The sequence below is a fragment of the Erinaceus europaeus genome, chromosome 14, assembly GCF_950295315.1.
Source record: "Erinaceus europaeus chromosome 14, mEriEur2.1, whole genome shotgun sequence".
Classification (NCBI taxonomy): domain Eukaryota; kingdom Metazoa; phylum Chordata; class Mammalia; order Eulipotyphla; family Erinaceidae; genus Erinaceus; species Erinaceus europaeus.
In genome coordinates this window covers 3,060,399-3,079,764 of record NC_080175.1, presented here as the reverse complement: position 1 = coordinate 3,079,764, position 19,366 = coordinate 3,060,399, and the positions used below count along the sequence as shown (strand labels likewise).

Below are 19,366 nucleotides of genomic sequence, written 5' to 3'. Positions count from 1 at the left end.
GGAGGAGCAGGAAGAGAGTGAAATAAAAAGGGCCAAGCAAACACTGACCCCACCACCCACGGAATTCCCTCGGTCCTGCTGACGGCGCTCTGACGTGGCTGGGACCTGCGTCTCAGGTGAGCAAAGGCTCTTGCTCCATCTACCAAATCATCTTGAGTCCTAAGAGCAAGTTTTAAGTGAGACTTAGAAAGAGGAAAAAGAGAACATCAGGAAGTCAAGTGTGAAGTCATTGGCCCCAGCTGATATTTCGATTACTTTCTATTTTTTATCACCACCAGGGTGATCACTGGGGCTCGGTGCTGACACCACCAACCCACTGCTCCCGGCAGCCATTTTTTCTTTATTCTTTTTCTACTATTTAATTTTTTAAATTGTATTTATTTATTAATGGATAGAGACTGAGAAATTGAGAGGGATGGGGGAGATGGAGAAACAGAGAGACACACTTGAAGTTCTACTTCACCACTTGTGAAGCTTCTCCCCAGCTGGTGGGGACCAGGGGCTTGAACCTGGGTCCTTGCTCATTGTAGTGTCTGTGCTTAAGCAGATGTGCCACTGCCTGACCCCTCTTTCTATTATTCTTGATAGGATAGAGAGAAATTCAGAGGGAACAGGAGATATAGAGAAAGACAGACATCTGCAGATCCGTGAAGCTTTCCTTCCCCCTGCAGCTGGTGAGCAGGGGCTCGAACCTGGGTCCTTGTGCATGGTGAAGCACGCGCTTAACCCGGTGTGCCACCACCTGGCCCCCTCAACTGAGGCTTCTATTAGAGGTTCATTTCTCAGATCTTCCTTCATCTCTCCCTTCCCTTCCCTTCCCTTCCCTTCCCTTCCCTTCCCTTCCCTTCCCTTCCCTTCCCTTCCCTTCCCTTCCCTTCCCTTCCCTTCCCTTCCTTTCCCTTCCCAAATGCTTGATTTGCCTGTCAACTCAACAGAGACACCTGCACTCACTGTCAACTCTGTCTCCCCAAGCCAGTGTCTCACCTTCATGGCACCTGTGACACAGGAATCACTCCCCACCCCCGCCCCCATGGACCACGAGGAAGGAAGGCCATGTCTCTCCTGCCCCTTCAAGTGTGCGTCCATCTGCACCGTCCCATCCACCCACCACCAGGCCTGCCTCACCTGCCACGGCCCCTCACAGATCATCATGGTGCTTCTCTCCCCGGCTTCAGACCTGTCTCCCTCCCACCCTGCCAGCAGAGACAGACTCCACAACACCAAGCTGGCACTGCCCACCCCCTGTGTGAAAACATCCTGGGGCGTGCCATTTTCAGTAAGCTGAAGCCAAGCTCTTCTCATGCCAAAAGATTTCACCTGAACTTTCTCTTCTGTTTTAAAAGGTTTGGGTTAAATATCAAATATCATTCCCTGTGTCAAAAGGCTGGTGGAGAACAACCCACCTGGAAGTGTGCAGTGTCTCAGTGCCATCTTGCTGCCTTGGCACAGGAAGCTCTGACTGTTCTTTGGTGATGACCTGACTCTTACAGAAGCCCTGGGCAAAGAAGTGTATTTATCCAACCTGTACCTTTGCACACTCTCTGCATATGGGAGCTGGCTAGTGAGTGCCTGCAAAGTGAGCAAAGCCCAAAAATGCTGCCATGGTTCAATGAATAGATAAAAAAAAAACAAAAAACCTTTTTTTTTTTTTTTTTTTTTTTGAGAGATAGCCCATACCAGATGTTAGCTGAGGCTCCGTGGGAATAGGAGGAACATACAAGAAGCAATTGCCTTTTTACAAAGACTCTTACAACTGGGGAAATCATGTCAACTGCAACAATACTTTTCATCTGGAGACAGAAAAAGTGAAATTGTATCATTAGATGGTGGCTGTGGGACACCACTGCTCTCCTCAGCCAGACTCCACTTGGGGGTTGCCAAGCACATCCTGATACTGTACTTAGAGACTTTGCAATTATGCTCATAATTGAGACCTATATGGAATATGTACTTGGTGTCTGCTTTTTGCTTGGTCTTGGTAATGCCTGTCTCTGCTCTTTTTAAACTACTTTAAAAAATACTCAGGAATCATGCCATCAATGTTGGTAAGACTCATCTGCTCATTTGGCTTCGTGGTATTTTAGGCAATGGAATGAAAAATTAGAGCTATTTATATTATTTCTCTAAATGTATGCTTTTCATTTCACCTTGAATCAGTGTTAAAAATTTACAACTTTAAGAAAATGGTTAATTTCCTTCATAATAGTTATTTATTACTGGAAAGAGACAGAGAGAAATTGAGAGGGGAAGGGGGACAGAGATGGGGAAACAGACAGAGAGACACAGGCAGCTCTGCTTCACCCCTTACAAAGCTTGACCCCTGCAGAGGGGATCAGGGGCTTGAGCCCAGGCCCTGGTGCACTATAACGTGTGTGTTTAACATTGTGTGCCACCATCTGGTCCCATATTCTTTTTTTCTTTTTCCTCAAGATAGAGACAAAGAGAGAGAGAGAGACAGAGAGTGAGAGAGACCACAGCATCAAAGCTTCCGTCACTGTGCTGGAGGCCAGTCTTGAACCTACATCAAACACATGGTATAGGGAGTCGGGCGGTGGCGCAGTGGGTTAAGCGCACGTGGCGCAAAGTGCAGGGATCGGCGTAAGGATCCCAGTTCGAGCCCCCGGCTCCCCACCTGCAGGGGAGTCGCTTCACAGGTGGTGAAGCAGGTCTGCAGGTGTCTATCTTTCTCTCCCCTCTCTCTGTCTTCCCCTCCTCTCTCCATTTCTCTCTGTCCTATCCAACAACAAAGCAACGTCAACAATGGCAATAATAACCGCAACGAGGCTGCAACAACTAGGGCAACAAAAAGGGGGAAAAATGGCCTCCAGGAGCGGTGGATTCATGGTGCAGGCACCGAGCCCAGCAATAACCCTGGAGGAAAAAAAAACACACACACACACACGGTATAGCAGCACGTGGTCCCAGGGAGCCTCACCCAAAACAACTCTCTGCACAGAAACCCCTTGTTGTATTTCCAAGATTGTTTGCTTGGGAATTCTATTTTCTTAAGAAATAGAAGGAAGTATTCAATATGAAACATCGTGCGAATTCTGTCTGCACGGTGTGTTGGACCACTGCGTGACTGTGTGGTTACTGTTGTAGCAGGGGACAGCTGGCTCCTGTCACCTCCCAAGACAGCCACCATCTTTGGTTGTGATGCAGATCACTCAGTCTCAGTGGCTTCTTCCTTCCTTCCTTCCTTCCTTTCTTCCTCTCTCTCCCCCTTCTTCTTCTTCTTCTTTTTTTTTTTTTTTTGTGGTGGTGCGGGGGATTGAACCTGGGGCTTTGGAGCCTCCGGCCTGAGAGTCTCTTTACATAGCCAATATGCTATCTATCCCCAGGGGCATAGTGATTATAAACAGTAATATGGGATAGAAATGATCAGACTTGGGAGTCGGGGGGCAGCTGAGCAGGTCACCAACAGTGACTTTTCTTTATGGTACCAGGGCCTCATGCAGGTAACTTCACTGCTCCTAGGCCAATTTTTTTTCAGCTTTTTTTTTTTTTTTTAACTTTGGCGAGACAGAGAGAAGGGGAAACTCAGCACGGGAGTGTCCATTCGATGCCTCAGTGCTTCCACGTGGCCTCAAGACTTGAATCAGAGCCCCTTGCATGACAAGACACATGACCAACCAGCTGACCCATCTCTGGCCCCCTCTTTGTACTCTGTGACCAGAGCACCACTTATCTGGGTCTGGAATCTGAAACTCCTCACACGAGAGTCCTCACAGCACATCTCCCAGGCCCTGTGGTGACGATTTTCAGTGTGTGATCTGGGACTCATCCGAAACTGAGTAGTAAGTGCTGGAGTTCACACCAGGGCCTCATACTTGCACAGTCTGCATTCCTCCTTTGACTCCAGCCCTGGCCGCTGGGCCTGGGTACCTTATGCAGTCGGGGAGGGAGGGTATCCCCATGGAAGGGTCGGGCTGGCTTTAGCCTGGGCCCAGGGCACCAGGGTGGCCAATGATGGAGTGTTTGAGGCCACTGTGTCAGCTGGGCATGCCATCTTGATGCTGCTGTGGCAAAGCTGGGCACCATGCTACCCATTCCAAACACACACCAGGAAGCCATCCTGGGTTTCAGTTTCCCTACTTTCATTCATTAATTATTTTTTAATTTTTTAAAAAGATTTTATTTATTTATGAGAACGATAGGAGGAGAGAGAAAGAACCAGACATCACTCTGCACATGGGCTGCCGGGGGTCGAACTCAGAACCTCATGCTCGACAGTCCAAAGCTTTACCACTGCGCCACCTCCCGGACCATTAACTAATTATTTTTAAAAAGGACTGAGCATCCCACACTGACAGGCAGGTAGGGGTCAAGGTCAGCCAGCCCCCACTGGAGTCACGCACCTGTGAGCTCTGCCCCTGGCACACACCTGGCCAAGGTCAAATTTTTTGGCATCACAACAGAATTGCTAATGGATACTTCCTGGGCCTTGCTCAGCCAGCAGGGTCTGTGACTTGACTTGGGAGCCAGCGGTCACACAGCTGAGGCACAGATGTGAGTCTGGGGACACAGGAGTGCTCTTACCGCGTGGTTTCTTGTGAAGGAGATGTCTGTGCCGTCGTCCAGGTAGTGGGTTTCTGTGAATCCACTGGCAATGAGTCCCCTGGAGTAAGAGAAACATGAAAAAGTGAGCCATGTGGTCATCTTGCAGGCTGTCTGAAGAAGACAGGGCGGCAAGGGTCAGACGCTTCCTCCCTGCACGGTGACTCAGGGGCCGCGGGAAGAAAGTGGCAGGTGCAGGTCAGACACGCACCCAACAGCCTCACCCCTGCCAGGCCCTGCCAACTCTCCCCCTGGAAGCCACGGGGCCTCTAGAACCACTGGCTATGCCTCCTGCTAGCAAAACCATTTGGGGCCCTCAGCTTTCACTGACTGACTTTCCTCCTGGCCAGAGGACCCGCCGTCCACATGCAAATACCAGATGGCACGGCCCACAGACAAACAAGGAAAGGTTCTAATTTGCTTGTCGCCAGAGACACGCAAACCAAAACCACACTGAGAGCCGCCTCACGCCTGTGCGAAGGGGCCCCACCGGTCAAACCAGAGAAGGTCAGTGAGGAGGGGACGAGGGGAGAGAGGAATCTACCGCACTGCTGCTGGGGGTGCAGACCGGGGCAGCCACCCTGGGGAGCAGGGTGGAGAATCCTTAGACAGACACACACGGAGATGCCACAGGACCCAGCAACTCCACTGCTCGGCGTTGACCCCAAAGATATCGTAACTCTGACTCCAGGGGATACATGCACCCCCCCCCCCCCCCCGTGTTCACAGCGGCTTATTCACAATAGCAGAAACCTGGAAATGACCAAAATAGATGCGGGTAACTAGATAATAAAGTTGTGGGACATACACTCGACAGAGTATTATGCAGCAATAAAAAGGGGTGACATTGTGTCCTTTGGGACAAAGTGGGTGGAATTGGAGATGCTGTTCAGTGAAGCAAGTCAGGAGGTGAAGACAACCACAGAGCAGTTTCACTCACACGCAGAATATAGACAACTGAGTATATGCATGTGGGGAAAAACAAACCCAAAATGTCAATGTACTTTCAAGACCGTGGAAGAACTAGCGTGGTAATCTGGGGGCTGGGGGGTGATGAAAGTGGTGGAAAAATGTGATGAAATGTCAAAAGCAGAGCTGGAGGAGGAGAGGAGAGATGATTTGGGGTGCACTGAAATACTGGGTTTACAAGATCATTTGAAAGAGGAGGAACAAAACCAAACGAAACAGAAAAACTCCTATTTGGTCTTAAATTGAGAAAAAAAAAAAAGGACCAGATCACCCAGATGTTCGCTTCCTCTAGAATGTGCGGGACTGTCCTCTTTCCACTGATCCCTGGTCCATGTCCTCTGCTCACCTGCTGTGCCCCATTCCTGCTGTGGGGAGGGTGGCACAGAGGTGGGGACCCAGCTCATGGGGGAGCAGACAGAACAGGTAGAGTGTAGCAGAGAGGAAGGGTTTACAGGTAGAGCAGGTAAGCTTAACAGGTAGAGCATAGCAGAGAGGAAGGGTTTACAAAGCGGACCAGAGGACCAGAGGGAGGTGCAGGAGCTGGTGAAGGGAAGGGGAAGGGAGGGGAGGGCAGGTCAGGGCACTCCAGGTGGGGCTGGCTGACCCAGGGCAACGCCAGGCAATAAAGATAGTATCTTCCATGTAACAAGCAGGGGGGTCTGCTTCCCACTGGATCTTGCAGGGGGGGGGCTGTTTCTGGTGCTAGAACACTCCACCCCCTCTCACATTCTCCACATGGCTTTTCCTGGCACCTAGCCGGCCCCTTCTTACTGGCCATGCATTTTCAGTTTAAATACTGTCTCAGAAAGCGTTCTAGTCAGTAGCACAGCAGGTTACGCACAGGTGGTGCAAAGCACAAGGACCGGCATAAGGATCCCGGTTCGAGTCCCCGGCTCCCCACCTGCAGGGGAGTCGCTTCCCAGGCGGTGAAGCAGGTCTGCAGGTGTCTGTCTTTCTCTCCCACTCTCTGTCTTCTCCATCTCTCTCCATTTCTCTCTGTCCTATTCAACAATGACAAAAACAATAATAAATAACTACAACAATAAAACAAGGGCAACAAAAGGGAATAAATAAATTTTTTAAAAAAGAAGAACAGAAAGTGTTCTGGTCATTTTGCAGAGCCTGGGCCTTGTGAAGGCATCGTTTCCCCACTCCCAGGCTAACTTCATTTTTCATTCAGATAGAGAGACAGGGAGATACCACAGCACTGGACCTCCCTCCAGAAGCCCTGGCCCTCCCAAATGGTGGCAGAACTCAAAACCGGGCTGCCTGTGTGTCAAGGCACCCAACTGCGGAGCTGTCTCTCGGCCCCTTTCTGAGCGGCTCACCAAAGGCAGCTTCCCTGCCCAGCATACCAACTCTGCACAGCAACTGGGGCCTCCCGTTTTGTTCATTCACCCTCGAGAACTTCCACCACGGCTGAAGTATCCCCAGGCCCAGCCCAGGCCCCCAAAGGCGTCACTTATAAGGAGTCTCACTTGATCCAGAGAGTCAGGAGCTGGCTCTTTGGGACACTGTCTTTGTCCCAGTTGAAACAAGGGAGCTGAGCTAGAGGGACACTGAATGACCCACCAAGGTTACACTGGTTCTGCAGTGGCGAAACTGTTCATTTTTTATTTGTTACTCATAGTTTGTTACAAGACTGTAAGATGACAGCACACAGCCCCACACCACACCCACCAGGAAACTTCAGGATCCCCCATCCTCCCACCTCCCAAAGACACCACCAGAGTTCTCACAAGTCAGACCAACAGTTTGCTTGCTTCTGTTTTTTTTTTTTTTTTGCAAGTTCATGTATACCAGATCTCTAGATTCCAGACCTGAATGAAACCACCTGGGAGATGTCTCTCATCTCTTTACTCATTTTGCTAAGCACCATTACCTCCAGTTCCACCCATTTTATCCCAAAGGACATAATATATTTTTGATGGCAGAGTAGTATTCCACATATACCCCATAACTTCTTTTTTTATTGTTGTAATTATTATTGATGTTGTTGAACAGGACAGAGAGAAATGGAGAGAGGAAGGGAAGACAGAGAGGGGTAGAGAAAGACAGACACCTGCAGACCTGCTTTACCGCTTGTGAAGTGACTCCCCTGCAGGTGGGGAGCCAGGGGCTCGAACCGGGATCCTTATGCTGGTCCTTGCGCTTTGTGCCACGTGCACTTAACATGTGTCCCTTCTAATTAGTGTTTGAGTGCCCACTGGATAAATGCTCAAGAGTGGTGTTGCAGCTAGACTATTGAAACTTGCTGAGGAGGGAAGCTGGGCTAAGTGCTTGACAAACATCCACTGAGTGGAATATGGACAGATGGATGGTGGCTGGATGAACAGGTAGATGGATGGACAGAGGCATGAGTGATTGGAGTTGAGGGGAATTCTGCAGATGTCTCCCTCTGTCTAGGCTGCCCCTCATGACCTCAGGCCACACGTGTCCCACAGCCTCGGATGCTGAGCCGGGAAGCCCTGGATGGATCTGAGAAGGCACTCAGCCGAGTCTGGCTAAGATGAGTGTCTAACTGAAAAGGAGCCAGCTTCAAAGGTCGCCCAGGAAGACCGAGAGCAGGTGTGGCATACGAGGGATGTGACAGTGGCGGGCCTGCTTCCTGTCGATTTCCCCAAGGAGAAAATCCAATTAGATAGATTTTCAGTGTCAGCAGATGCAAACAGAAGGTGATTGTATAATTTCAGGAGAACGCTCTTTCTCTCTGCTGATGAGATTAGCCACTCTAACTAGGAATCCAGCTCCTCTCCACACCAGAGAATGAAATGCATCTTGACTGTGCTGGGGATTGATTTTGCTGCTACAAGTGACACCTAACTATTCTCTCGTTTAACCAGTACTTACCTGGCCGCACTCAGGATAAGACAAGCAGGAGCTCACCACCAGGAGGACAGGCCCAATGAGTGACCTGCACTTCATGGTGGAGAGACGTCCAGAGCTTGGTGGAGGTCAAGGGAAGGCTTCCACCCCATAAGCCAGACTGGGAGGGTAGCCCCCATGAGCTGAGAACAATGGGGGACCAAGGAGTCAGGGCGAGAGCAGGCCAGCATGTGGAGAGAACTGGCAGAAGAAGCTTCCGGATCAAGGCAACTACACGTCCCAGAGGCACACAGCATGCGGCGGGGGTGTGTGAAGTTGCGCGGGGTTTCAGGTATTGGAGCGTAAGGCTGGAGGTGGGGAGAAGGCAGGCTGGGGGAAGCCTCACAGGAAGCCAAGGGTCTCCGTGTTCATCTCATATAAAGGTGAGGGGTAGGCTTGGCCTCAGTTACCACCAAGAGGTAGTGTATTTGGGCATTAAAAAAAGAAGAGAAAAGAAAAGGAAAGAAGAAAGCAAAGGAAGGAGAAGGAAAAGAAAGAGAAGGAAAAGAAAAGAGAAGAAAGAGAGACAGAGAGGGAGAGAGAGGGAGAGGGAGAGGAAGAGAGAGAGGGAGAGGAAGAGAGAGAGAGAGAGGGAGAGAGAGGGAGAGGGAGAGAGAGAGAGAGAGGGAGAGAGAGGGAGAGGGAGAGGGAGAGGAAGAGAGAGAGGGAAAGGAAGAGAGAGAGGGAGAGGAAGAGAGAGAGAGAGAGAGGGAGAGAGAGGGAGAGGGAGAGGGAGAGGAAGAGAGAGAGGGAGAGGAAGAGAGAGAGAGAGGGAGAGAGAGGGAGAGGGAGAGGAAGAGAGAGAGGGAAAGGAAGAGAGAGAGGGAGAGGAAGAGAGAGGGAAAGGAAGAGAGAGAGGGAGAGGAAGAGAGAGAGGGAAAGGAAGAGAGAGAGGGAGAGGAAGAGAGAGAGGGAGAGAGAGAGAGAGGGAGAGAGAGAGGGAGAGGAAGAGAGAGAGAGAGAGGGAGAGAGAGAGGGAGAGAGAGAGAGAGGGAGAGAGAGAGGGAGAGGAAGAGAGAGAGAGAGAGAGGGAGAGAGAGGGAGAGGGAGAGGGAGAGGAAGAGAGAGAGGGAAAGGAAGAGAGAGAGGGAGAGGAAGAGAGAGAGGGAGAGAGAGAGAGAGGGAGAGAGAGAGGGAGAGGAAGAGAGAGAGGGAGAGGAAGAGAGAGAGAGGGAGAGAGAGGGAGAGGGAGAGGGAGAGGAAGAGAGAGAGGGAAAGGAAGAGAGAGAGGGAGAGGAAGAGAGAGGGAAAGGAAGAGAGAGAGGGAGAGGAAGAGAGAGAGGGAAAGGAAGAGAGAGAGGGAGAGGAAGAGAGAGAGGGAGAGAGAGAGAGAGGGAGAGAGAGAGGGAGAGGAAGAGAGAGAGAGAGGGAGAGAGAGGGAGAGAGAGGGAGAGGGAGAGGGAGAGGAAGAGAGAGAGGGAAAGGAAGAGAGAGAGGGAGAGGAAGAGAGAGAGGGAGAGAGAGAGAGAGGGAGAGAGAGAGGGAGAGGAAGAGAGAGAGGGAGAGGAAGAGAGAGAGAGGGAGAGAGAGGGAGAGGGAGAGGGAGAGGAAGAGAGAGAGGGAAAGGAAGAGAGAGAGGGAGAGGAAGAGAGAGAGGGAGAGAGAGAGAGAGGGAGAGAGAGAGGGAGAGGAAGAGAGAGAGGGAGAGGAAGAGAGAGAGAGGAAGAGAGAGAGGGAGAGGAAGAGAGAGAGAGGAAGAGAGAGAGAAAGAGAGAGAGAGAGAGAGAGGGAGGGGGGGAGAGAGAGGGAGAGAGAGATGAACATGGAGAAGTATGGAGGGATAAGCATTCCTAACAGGAGAACAAATAGAATGGCCCCTTTCCGGTTGAAGACTATATTATTGGAGCCGGGTGGTGGAGCACCTGGTTGAGCGCACATGTTATAATGCACAAGGATCCAGGTTCAAGCCCCTAGTCCCCCCTTGCAGGGGGGATGCTTCACAAGTGGTGAAGCAGGGCGGCAGATGTCTCTCTCCCTCTGTATCTCGTCCCTCCTCTTAGTTTCAGGCTGTCTCTAGCCAATACATAATTTAAAAAAGGTAATTAAAAGATACTGTATTATCTGATTTTAAAGTCTTTGGGTATTTATGACTGGAAGCCATTACTTATATATTTTTTATTATTTTGAAGCTTTTTTTCCTATCTTCTATCTTGCATCTCTGGGCTGTGTGCATGTATGATTTAACCACTCCATGACTAACTTTTTAGAGGGGGAAGCAGAGGGAGGGAGGGAGGGAGGGAGGGGGAGAGAAAGGTGAGAATCCAGGGCACAGTCCCTCTGTTATCTCATTCAGACTTTTCTATCAGTTCTGTTACAGATAATCCTCCTCATCAGGGCTCTATTCATTTCCGCAGTGAGCTAAGCATTTTTTAAATACACACGTGTTCTCCCAGATCGCTTCTACTGGAGATGACTACCGAGAATCACCTCCCTGGAAAGCCACCACTACGGGTAGGCTAGCTCCGTTATTTTCTTGCCCTAGATTTCACCAGAATGATTCACACATCATCCCGCAGAGCCTAGGAGCTCAGGAGCCTGGAAGGCCAGGAAGGCACACCCTTCACTTGCAGCTCTGGGAGCCCTTTACCTATCCTGTCCCTGTCCCTGGAAGCGAACTCACTTTTGGCCTGCTGCAGCCAGGACTCAGTTCTGCTGTATCTCTGGTTGACTTATCTTCTCCCATACCTGCTGGAGCTGAGGGCGGTGGGAAAGCCACACTCCCTCCCTTCCCCTCCCTTCCCCTCTCCTTGCCTCCCACAGGAGGCCTGACTTGCTCAGAGGACAAACAGAACCATCAGGACAGGAAAGCAGCCTTCGCTGGGTCCGAATGTGTTCCATCCACATCAAAAAGAAAAGAAACACAATTCAACACTGCTGTTACCCGTCGTGGAGGAGGCCTGTGGTAGGGAATAGCCACTCTTTTGCGATTTCAAGAATTTCAAATGGTGTCAGGTCATCTGTACCACCCGGACCCCTTTGTCATTGAGTTGAGAGCAGCTTCAGCAAGGGCACTGCCATGGATTACAGATCCATGAAAAAACGCTCATTGATGCAGGTGACACACGAGGCTGAGGCTTCCCTTACTTCTGTGCACCATGCTCATGCCAAAGCAAGGCCCGGCTTGTCCATGAACCGCCCCAAAAGGACTAGAGAGGTTCTGCAGTTAACTCACGACTCCATGCCAGCTCCCAGTTGTCTCCCTGCTAGACCCTTTTGGTATTCAAAGGGCCTCACTTTCTGCGGAAGATTTACTTCCCACCAACGATTATCCCACAAATTACAAAATCCCTCATGGATAAATCTGGGTAATGGCTTTCTTTAACGAGAATTTGGATACACTGACAAATATTTTCCTTGGAGGGAGAGATGGCCGGGAGCCTGCACAAGACACAGCACACAATAAAAATCATAATTAGAAATCATGGTCAGGCTTTTCCTCATTACGAGAGAGTGAATATCCCTTATTCGAAAGTCTCTGTCTCTCAGCCGATGCTACACAAATACAGAGAGAAAAAACAAAGATGGCAAGGAAGACCAAGGTGTGTCTGGACCGAATGCCTCCAGCTCTGAAAGAACTATTTAACAGATGAGCAGGTCAATCAGTAACTCTTTTAAAAATCACCTCCAGGGTTATCTCTGGGGCTCAGTGCCTGCACTACCAAGCCACTGAAATGGCTGCCAGGGGATTCTCCATTTCTCCCTTTTTTTAAAAAAAAATATTTTATTTTATTTATTTATTCCCTTTTGTTGCCCTTGTTGTTTTATTGTTGTAGTTATTATTGTTGTTGTCGTCGTCGTTGGATAGGACAGAGAGAAATGGAGAGAGGAGGGGAAGACAGAGAGGGGAGAGAAAGATAGACACCTGCAGACCTGCTTCACCGCCTGTGAAGCGACTCCCCTGCAGGTGGGGAGCCGGGGTTCGAACCGGGATCCTTATGCCGGTCCTTGCGCTTTGCGCCACCTGCGCTTAACCCACTGCGCTACAGCCCAACTCCCCTCCCTTTTTTTTTTTTCCTTCTCTCTCCAAGTTTTGTTAGATAGGACAGGGAGAAATTGTTAGAGAGGTTAGAGAGAAAGAGAGGGGGAGAGAAAGCTAAGATAGACACCTGCAGATCTGCTTCACCGCTTGTGAAGTGATCCCCCTGTGGGTGGGGAGCGGGGGCTCGAAACCAGATCCTTGCGCTCTGTACTATGTGCACTTAACCACTTGGCCCCAAATCAATAATTTTCTTTTTAAAATTGATTTCTTTATTGGGGATTAATGGTTGACAGTTGACAGCAAAACACAACAGTTTGTACAGAGATAACATTTCCCAGCTTTCCACAAAACAACTCACCACCCACTAGAATACTTTCTATAGTCACAATGCATCAAGGTACAAATCAACAGGAGAAAAGTTAAGAAGGAAAGAAAAAAAAAGTGAAACAAAAACAGAAATGCGGAAAAGAACCAGCCATTTGGCATTTCCCACCACTCAACTTGGATGAGTGTCTTTCTGATCAAGGTCTTTGCAAATATTCCTGCATTTTGCTTTCCTTAGGGAAAGTCATCACCACCTGGAAAATAAATTACAGAATAGCGTTTTGCAACATTTAAAAAATCTCTTTTTATTTGTGATTAATAGTAGGTTCCAAGATTGTAAGCTTACAGTGCATAGCTTCATAACACACCCACCACCAAAGTCCTGTGTTCCCATTCTCTCACCTCCCAAATATCATCACCAGAGTTCTCACTAACAGTTTGCTTACTTCTTTCCCTTTCTTTCTTTCTTTCTTTCTTTCTTTCTTTCTTTCTTTCTTTCTTTCTTTCTTTCTTTCTTTCTCTGTTTCCTTTCTTTCTTTCTTTCTCTCTCTCTCCCTCTCTCTCTCTCTTTCTTTCTCTCTCTTTCTTTCTTCCTTTCTTTCTTCCTTCTTCCTTTTTTCCCCCTCCAAGTTCATATGTGTCAGCTCTCTAGATTCCACATCGGAGTGAAACCATCTGGGAGCTGTCTTTTATCTCTTTACTTATTTCACTAAAGCATCATTGCCTTCAGTTCCATCCATTTTGTCCTAAAGGACACAATATCATCTTTTTGATGGCAGAGTAGTATTTCCTGGAATATATCACTTCTTTACTCATCACTTCTTTAGTCAGTCATCTGTGGATGGGCATCTAGGCTGCTTCCACTCTTTGGCTGTTGTGAGTAATGCAGCTGTGAACACAGGGCCGCATGTGTCTCTTCTAGTTAGTGTTTGAGTGTCCACTGGGTAAATGCCTAAGACTGGTCTTGCTGGGCTTTAAGGTACTTGGGTTTTTCTTTGTTTAAGGACTCTCCGTACAGTCTTCCAAAGGGGCTGCCCCAGTCTGCATTCCCACCAGCAGCGGAGCAAAGTCCCCCTTTCTCTACCACCTTTCTAACACCTGTCCTTTCTTGTTTTGCTCGGGTAGACCACACTCTCTCAGGTGTGAGATGGTTAGATCAGGTTTTTAATTTGGGGTGTGAAGGCCTGGCAGCCACCATGGTGCTTGTCTTGTCATCTTCATGTCTGCTGTCACCTTGCTCCTACTGGCTCACAGTATACAGCCCAGAGTCCGGGGGGGGGGGGGGCTGCTTTTCAAACGCACGCTTTGGCTTTACCTTGTAAAGGTGGGGACTAGAGGAGAGAAACACGCAGAGCGGGTCAGGGACGTGTCCAAAGTTACACAGCTGAGCCAGTGGAGAAGCTGGCTTTCATCGGTTCCAAAGCCTGCTGGGAAATTGTGCAGATGCAGTCACATCTGCCATGTTGTCCCCTCAGGCATATTGCTACTTTCTTCGAGAGTTGGGACATTCTCGGAGCGCCTGTTCCATCAAAAGCCTACCTCTCACTAACCACTGGCCCATACTACCTTGCTGGGGGATAGTTGGCAAGTGGGATTGAGATCCTGATTAGCAGCAGCGACGGATGACACTCCAGCTTCTCCTGAAATCATTTGAGAAATGGGACGTGTGCTGTTTCTCTTAGCACACAATTCAGTCTAGCCACAAAAGCAAAATTATCCTGGGCAGTGATCACATCAGAATCGGAGGGCAGAGACTAGCTAGAGCTCGATGTCTGTCAGGACAGCGGGGTGTTTATATTTGGTTTGCTTTTGCTCTTCTCTGTTTGCAAAGATTCTTGAGATGATCCAAAACAAAGTGTGCCCCCCCACAATGAAATTAGAAAACAAAAACTGGGGGTCAGGCGGTCGCGCAGCGGGTTAAGCGTAAGTGCCGTGAAGCACAAGGACCAGCGCAAGGATCCTGGTTCGAGCCCCCGCGGCTCTCCACCTGCGGGGGGGGGGGTTATCTCTTCAAAAGCTGTGAAGCGGGTCTGCAGGTGTCTGTCTTTCTCTCCTCCTCTCTGTTTTCCCCTCCTCTCTCCATTTCTCTCTGTCCTAGCCAACAACGACAACAACAGCAAGGGTTACAACAAGGGCAACACGATGGGGAAAATGGCCTCCAGGAGCAGTGGATTCATGGTGCAGGCACCGAGCCCCAGCGATAACCCTGGAGGCAAAAAAAAAAAACCCAAAAAACCAAAAACCAGAAAAAGCCCACAGTGCCTTTCCCCCAGCTCTTTCTCATTTCGTCTCATAAATGACAATAAATAAAGCTGTCGCCACAGTGCTTTGGGGATTGTGGGAGACAATTAAGTTCTCTGCAAAATCATTTTTTTTTTTAACTTTACTCTCCAAAATAGTGTCTTAGAATGTGGCTTGCACTCTAAGTGACAAGTAGGTGTCACTGTGGAAGAAACCATGGTTTTTGCACTGAGCGTGTTGTCACTGGACACTGGGCAGAGACTCTCCATTCACGGACAGGTCCCACATACGACCCATGGCTAGCAGAACAGACTCCGGGGACATCACTCCACACACAACACAGGAAGACTGGTTGGTCCAGGTGTCCTCTGGCCAGAACATCAAAGCCCCTGAAGGATGAAGGTCACCCGTCTCTGTGACCCCGCAGCTGTCACTCTACACAGCCCGGAAGCTTCCTGCCACTCACTCTCCTTGGGTGAGACCACCTTTGCTCCCAGAGCCTTCTGGGAGTGGGCTTGTCCTTCCTCCAGCCTGTCCCTGATGGGGTTGCCATGTTCTGAAGCCCATTAAGCCTGAGATGAAGACCCCAGCCACCTGCTGCTCCCAAGGGCCTCCAAGAATGAGTTCTCAAGGGGCCTGAGAGTTCTCGTGGTAAAGCACGTAGGTTTTGGGTTCTAGGCCCAGCATTACATGGCACCACCACCTACTGCCAGAGACAGCTCCACAGATGATGCAGTGGTGCTGTGGTCTCTCTCTCTCTCTCTCTCTCAATTATTTGTTTAATTTATTTATCTATTACTGGGTAGAGACAGAAATGGAGAGGTAGGGAGAGATAGAGAGGGAGACAGAGAAACATCTGTAGCCCTGCTTCACCACTCATGAAGTTTTCCCCCTGCAGGTGGGGACCAGGGGCTTGAACCCAGGACCTTGTGCACTGTAATGTGTGCGCTCAACCAGGTGCGCCACTGCCTGGCTCCGCCATGTCTCTCCCTCTTTCCATCCCTCCTTCCAAGAATGAGGGAAAACATCAGGCCCAGGAGACTGCTCAGTGTGGCCACACGTGTGTGTGTGTGTGTGTGTGTGTGTGTGTGTGTGTGAGTGTGTGTGTGAGTGTGTGTGTGCGTGTGTCTGTGTGTGTGTGCGTGTGTGTGTGTGCACGCGTGCGTGTGTGTTTGTGTGTGTCTGTGCGTGTGTGTGTGAGTGTGTGTGTGTGAGTTTGTGTGTGAGTGTGTGTGAGTGTATGTGTGAGTGTGTGTGAGTGTGTGTGAGTGTGTGTGAGTGTGTGTGTGAGTGTATGTGTGTGTGTGAGTGTGTGTGCGTGTGTGTGTGAGTGTGTGTGTGAGTGTATGTGAGTGTGTGTGAGTGTGTTTGTGAGTGTGTGTGAGTGTGTGTGAGTGAGTGTATGTGTGTGTGAGTGTGTGTGTGAGTGTGTGTATGTGTGTGAGTGAGTGTGTGTGTGTGTGAGTGAGTATGTGTGAGTGTGTGTGTGTTTGTGTGTGTCTGTGCATGGGCGCATGTGTGTGCATGTGTGTGTGTGTGTGTGTGTGTGTGTGTGTGTGTGTGTGAGTCCATGAACTCATCCTCCCACACCGCATTCAAAAGGCAAGAGCCTGAAGAGCTAACTCACAGGCCAGGGTGGGTCGTAAACTATTTCCTGCAGAATATGACATTGTGATATGGAATATTATGTCCCATCAAAAGTTTAGTTACTGCCTTCTTTCCAGGATGTATTCTTGTTGGGTAGAGACAGACAGAAATCAAGAGGGAAGGGAGTGACAGACAGACACCAATATCCCTGTAACATGTGCTTAGCCAGGAGTGCCACCACCCAGCCCCCTTCTCTTCGTCACCTCACTGTAAGCATGGGACAGAAAAAATGTGGGCGCTGGAAAGATGGTTCACCTGGACAGTGCACCTGTTCTGTCATTCACGTAACTCAGGAGCTTTAGTGCTGGGGAAGCTGTCCCTTTCCCAAGTCTCTTTCTATCTGGAAAAGTCGACTCGCGGCAGTGAAGTCAAACAGCCCAAAATTAAAATAAATAAAAATTAAGGCGGGGAGACAGCTCATGAGTTATGGTGCCTGCTACAAATGAGGGTCCAGATATTCCCCGGTCTGATGCTAAAAAGAAGGAAGGAAAAAGAACAGACAAAGAAAAAAGAAAGAAAGAAAAGAAAGACACTCATTGCAAGAAGCATTTGTGATCATCAAGGTGAAGACATGTTTGCCAGAAACCATTCCCAGTTCCCAGATGCCAGCAGGGCTGTCTGACTTGCAGAGTAAATGCTCAGCTTTGTTTTAATTTCCCTTTTTGTACCTGGAATGTTTTTTTTTCTTATTTAAGTTTCTGACTCCTGCCCCAATTACAAGCACCAGCCTGGCCTTCATACCACCAAACCTACCCCCAGCACCACCTGTGAAGATTTCTGCTATGTGCTTTTCCTCAATTTTCTTCTTTTATTCCTTTCTTTCTGTCTTCTTTTTCTTTTCTGTTTTCAATCTCCACTTGTCTGTACATTTCCCCTCATTATGTTTCATATATATATATATCTTTATTGGGGAATTAATGTTTTACATTCGGCAGGAGATACAGTAGTTTGCACATGCATAACATTGCCCAGTTTTCCACATAACAAGACAACCCCCACCAGGTCCTCTGTCATCCTTTTTGGACCTGTGTTCCCCTCTTGCCCCAACCCCAGAGTCTTTTACTTTGTTGCAGTACTTTGTTTCTGACTTATTTCACGGAACATGAATTTTTCAAGGTCCATTCAAGATCGGCTCACCATTTTTTATAGCTGAGTAGTATTCCATTGTGCGTATAGACCACAACTTGCTCAGCCACTCATCTGCTGTTGGACTCCTGGCTTGCTGGTACCTGGAATGCTCTTGCATGTTTGCCTAAACCCTTCATAGAGCCCTCAGCACAGAGCAGATCACACCCTAGTCACACCAGGCCACAGATGGACTGCCTGGCTGGACATAGGCCACACCAATCAGTATCTCACAGCTGGACCCTGCCTGGCCCCAGTGGCTTCTCCAAGGGTCAAGGGGGCATTCTCCACACTGTGCCGTACCACTCCACCCTGGGAGAGGGGGCACAGGGAAGTCTGGCTGATTCTAGCAGCTAATTTCCCACCAGCACTTAAGTCACTGAGTCAGGGTGAGTGGCAGGGGGCCTTCACGTTGGTTCCATTATTCCTTGGCTGGGGGGTGGGTATAAATTACCTTGTTGATTTAGTTAAGTAAGGCACCACATGACAAAACTCTTACCCCGGGTCATGAAAAATCGAAGTCTTTAAAAAACATCACGGTCTCCAGTCGTAAAATTGGTTAAAAACCATGCCAGGGGTGATTAGTGGGTTCACATTTGATTGAAGCCATAATCCATTACATTTATGAGATCTTCAGAGTCCATTTGCTGCTGGGGCATTCTAATGGATCACTTACTTGGGATGCATTTGTAAAAGGCTGCTGGTATTACGGCCATGACAAATCTCTCAGCGCCCAGTGGCTTTTATTATTATTATTTAATTTATTTTTTTTTCTAGCTAAAGCTCCCAGAAGTGCTAGGGCAGGGCAGAAATAGGCAGGTTCTTCTAAAATGCACCTGCCCAGATATTTCTTCACTTCTCAGGGCAAGAAAAAAAATAAAATAAAGAGGAACATGCACCCAAGATGTCTCACTCCCCCATGGTGGGGCTGTTGCTTATGCTCTTCTTTCTTTCTTTTCTTCTGCTTTTCCTACAGGGACATGGAAGAATCCTTCCTATAAAGAGCTCCCTTCTTCATTTTTCTCACAACCGCCTTGCACGCAAAGTTAGTGCTGAGGGTTACGTCATGTGTGCTAGTGAACAGACTCTGGAAACTCACTCCAGAAAGGGGTTCCTCATTAAACCTTTTCCATGTGTCTGGGGGAGAGAGGGAGGAAAAAAAAAAGAGTAAACTATGTAGAAGAGGAGAAAGGCCCAATTTCATGATTTAAAAAAAAAAAAGTAATTTACAAGGATCTGCCTCAGTAATCTTTCCTAATAGTTTCATGGAAGGAAAAATACTATAATTACCCACAAGCTCATAGAATTAATCAACATTTCTCAGGGGTCAGAGAAGGCCTCTGGGTCCTGTGGGATGAAGACTGGTGGAGGGGTGGGCGGGGGGAGGAAGCCTGGATAAGGAGAGAAAGGCTATTGATTTGCCCTTGCTGGGCGGGCGTTTCCCCAGTGCAAGATGAGCTTCTCATGGCTCTGGGTTTTGAACATTGGTGGGCGCCCAGGGCGTGAGAATCTGGAGCAGAGAAGATCTGGCCCAAGTCTGGGGATCGCTGGATTCATTCTCCTGGGTGAGGTCCTGATGCTGTGGCCACCTAGGGTGGACAGAGAGAGGTGGAGTGGTGACACGCACTGATGCCTGGCGTCTGTTTGCAGTGAGCTAAG

General features: G+C 49.0%; 1 protein-coding gene across 1 annotated transcript in view; it reads right to left on the bottom strand.

Annotated features, from left to right (window-relative positions):
- ADAM12 (ADAM metallopeptidase domain 12) overlaps positions 1-19,366 on the bottom strand; it is a 253,987-nt gene that overhangs the window by 114,607 nt on the left and 120,014 nt on the right. The window contains 1 exon segment of the mRNA XM_060171088.1: positions 4,540-4,618. Coding sequence (XP_060027071.1) covers positions 4,540-4,618 — 79 coding nt within the window.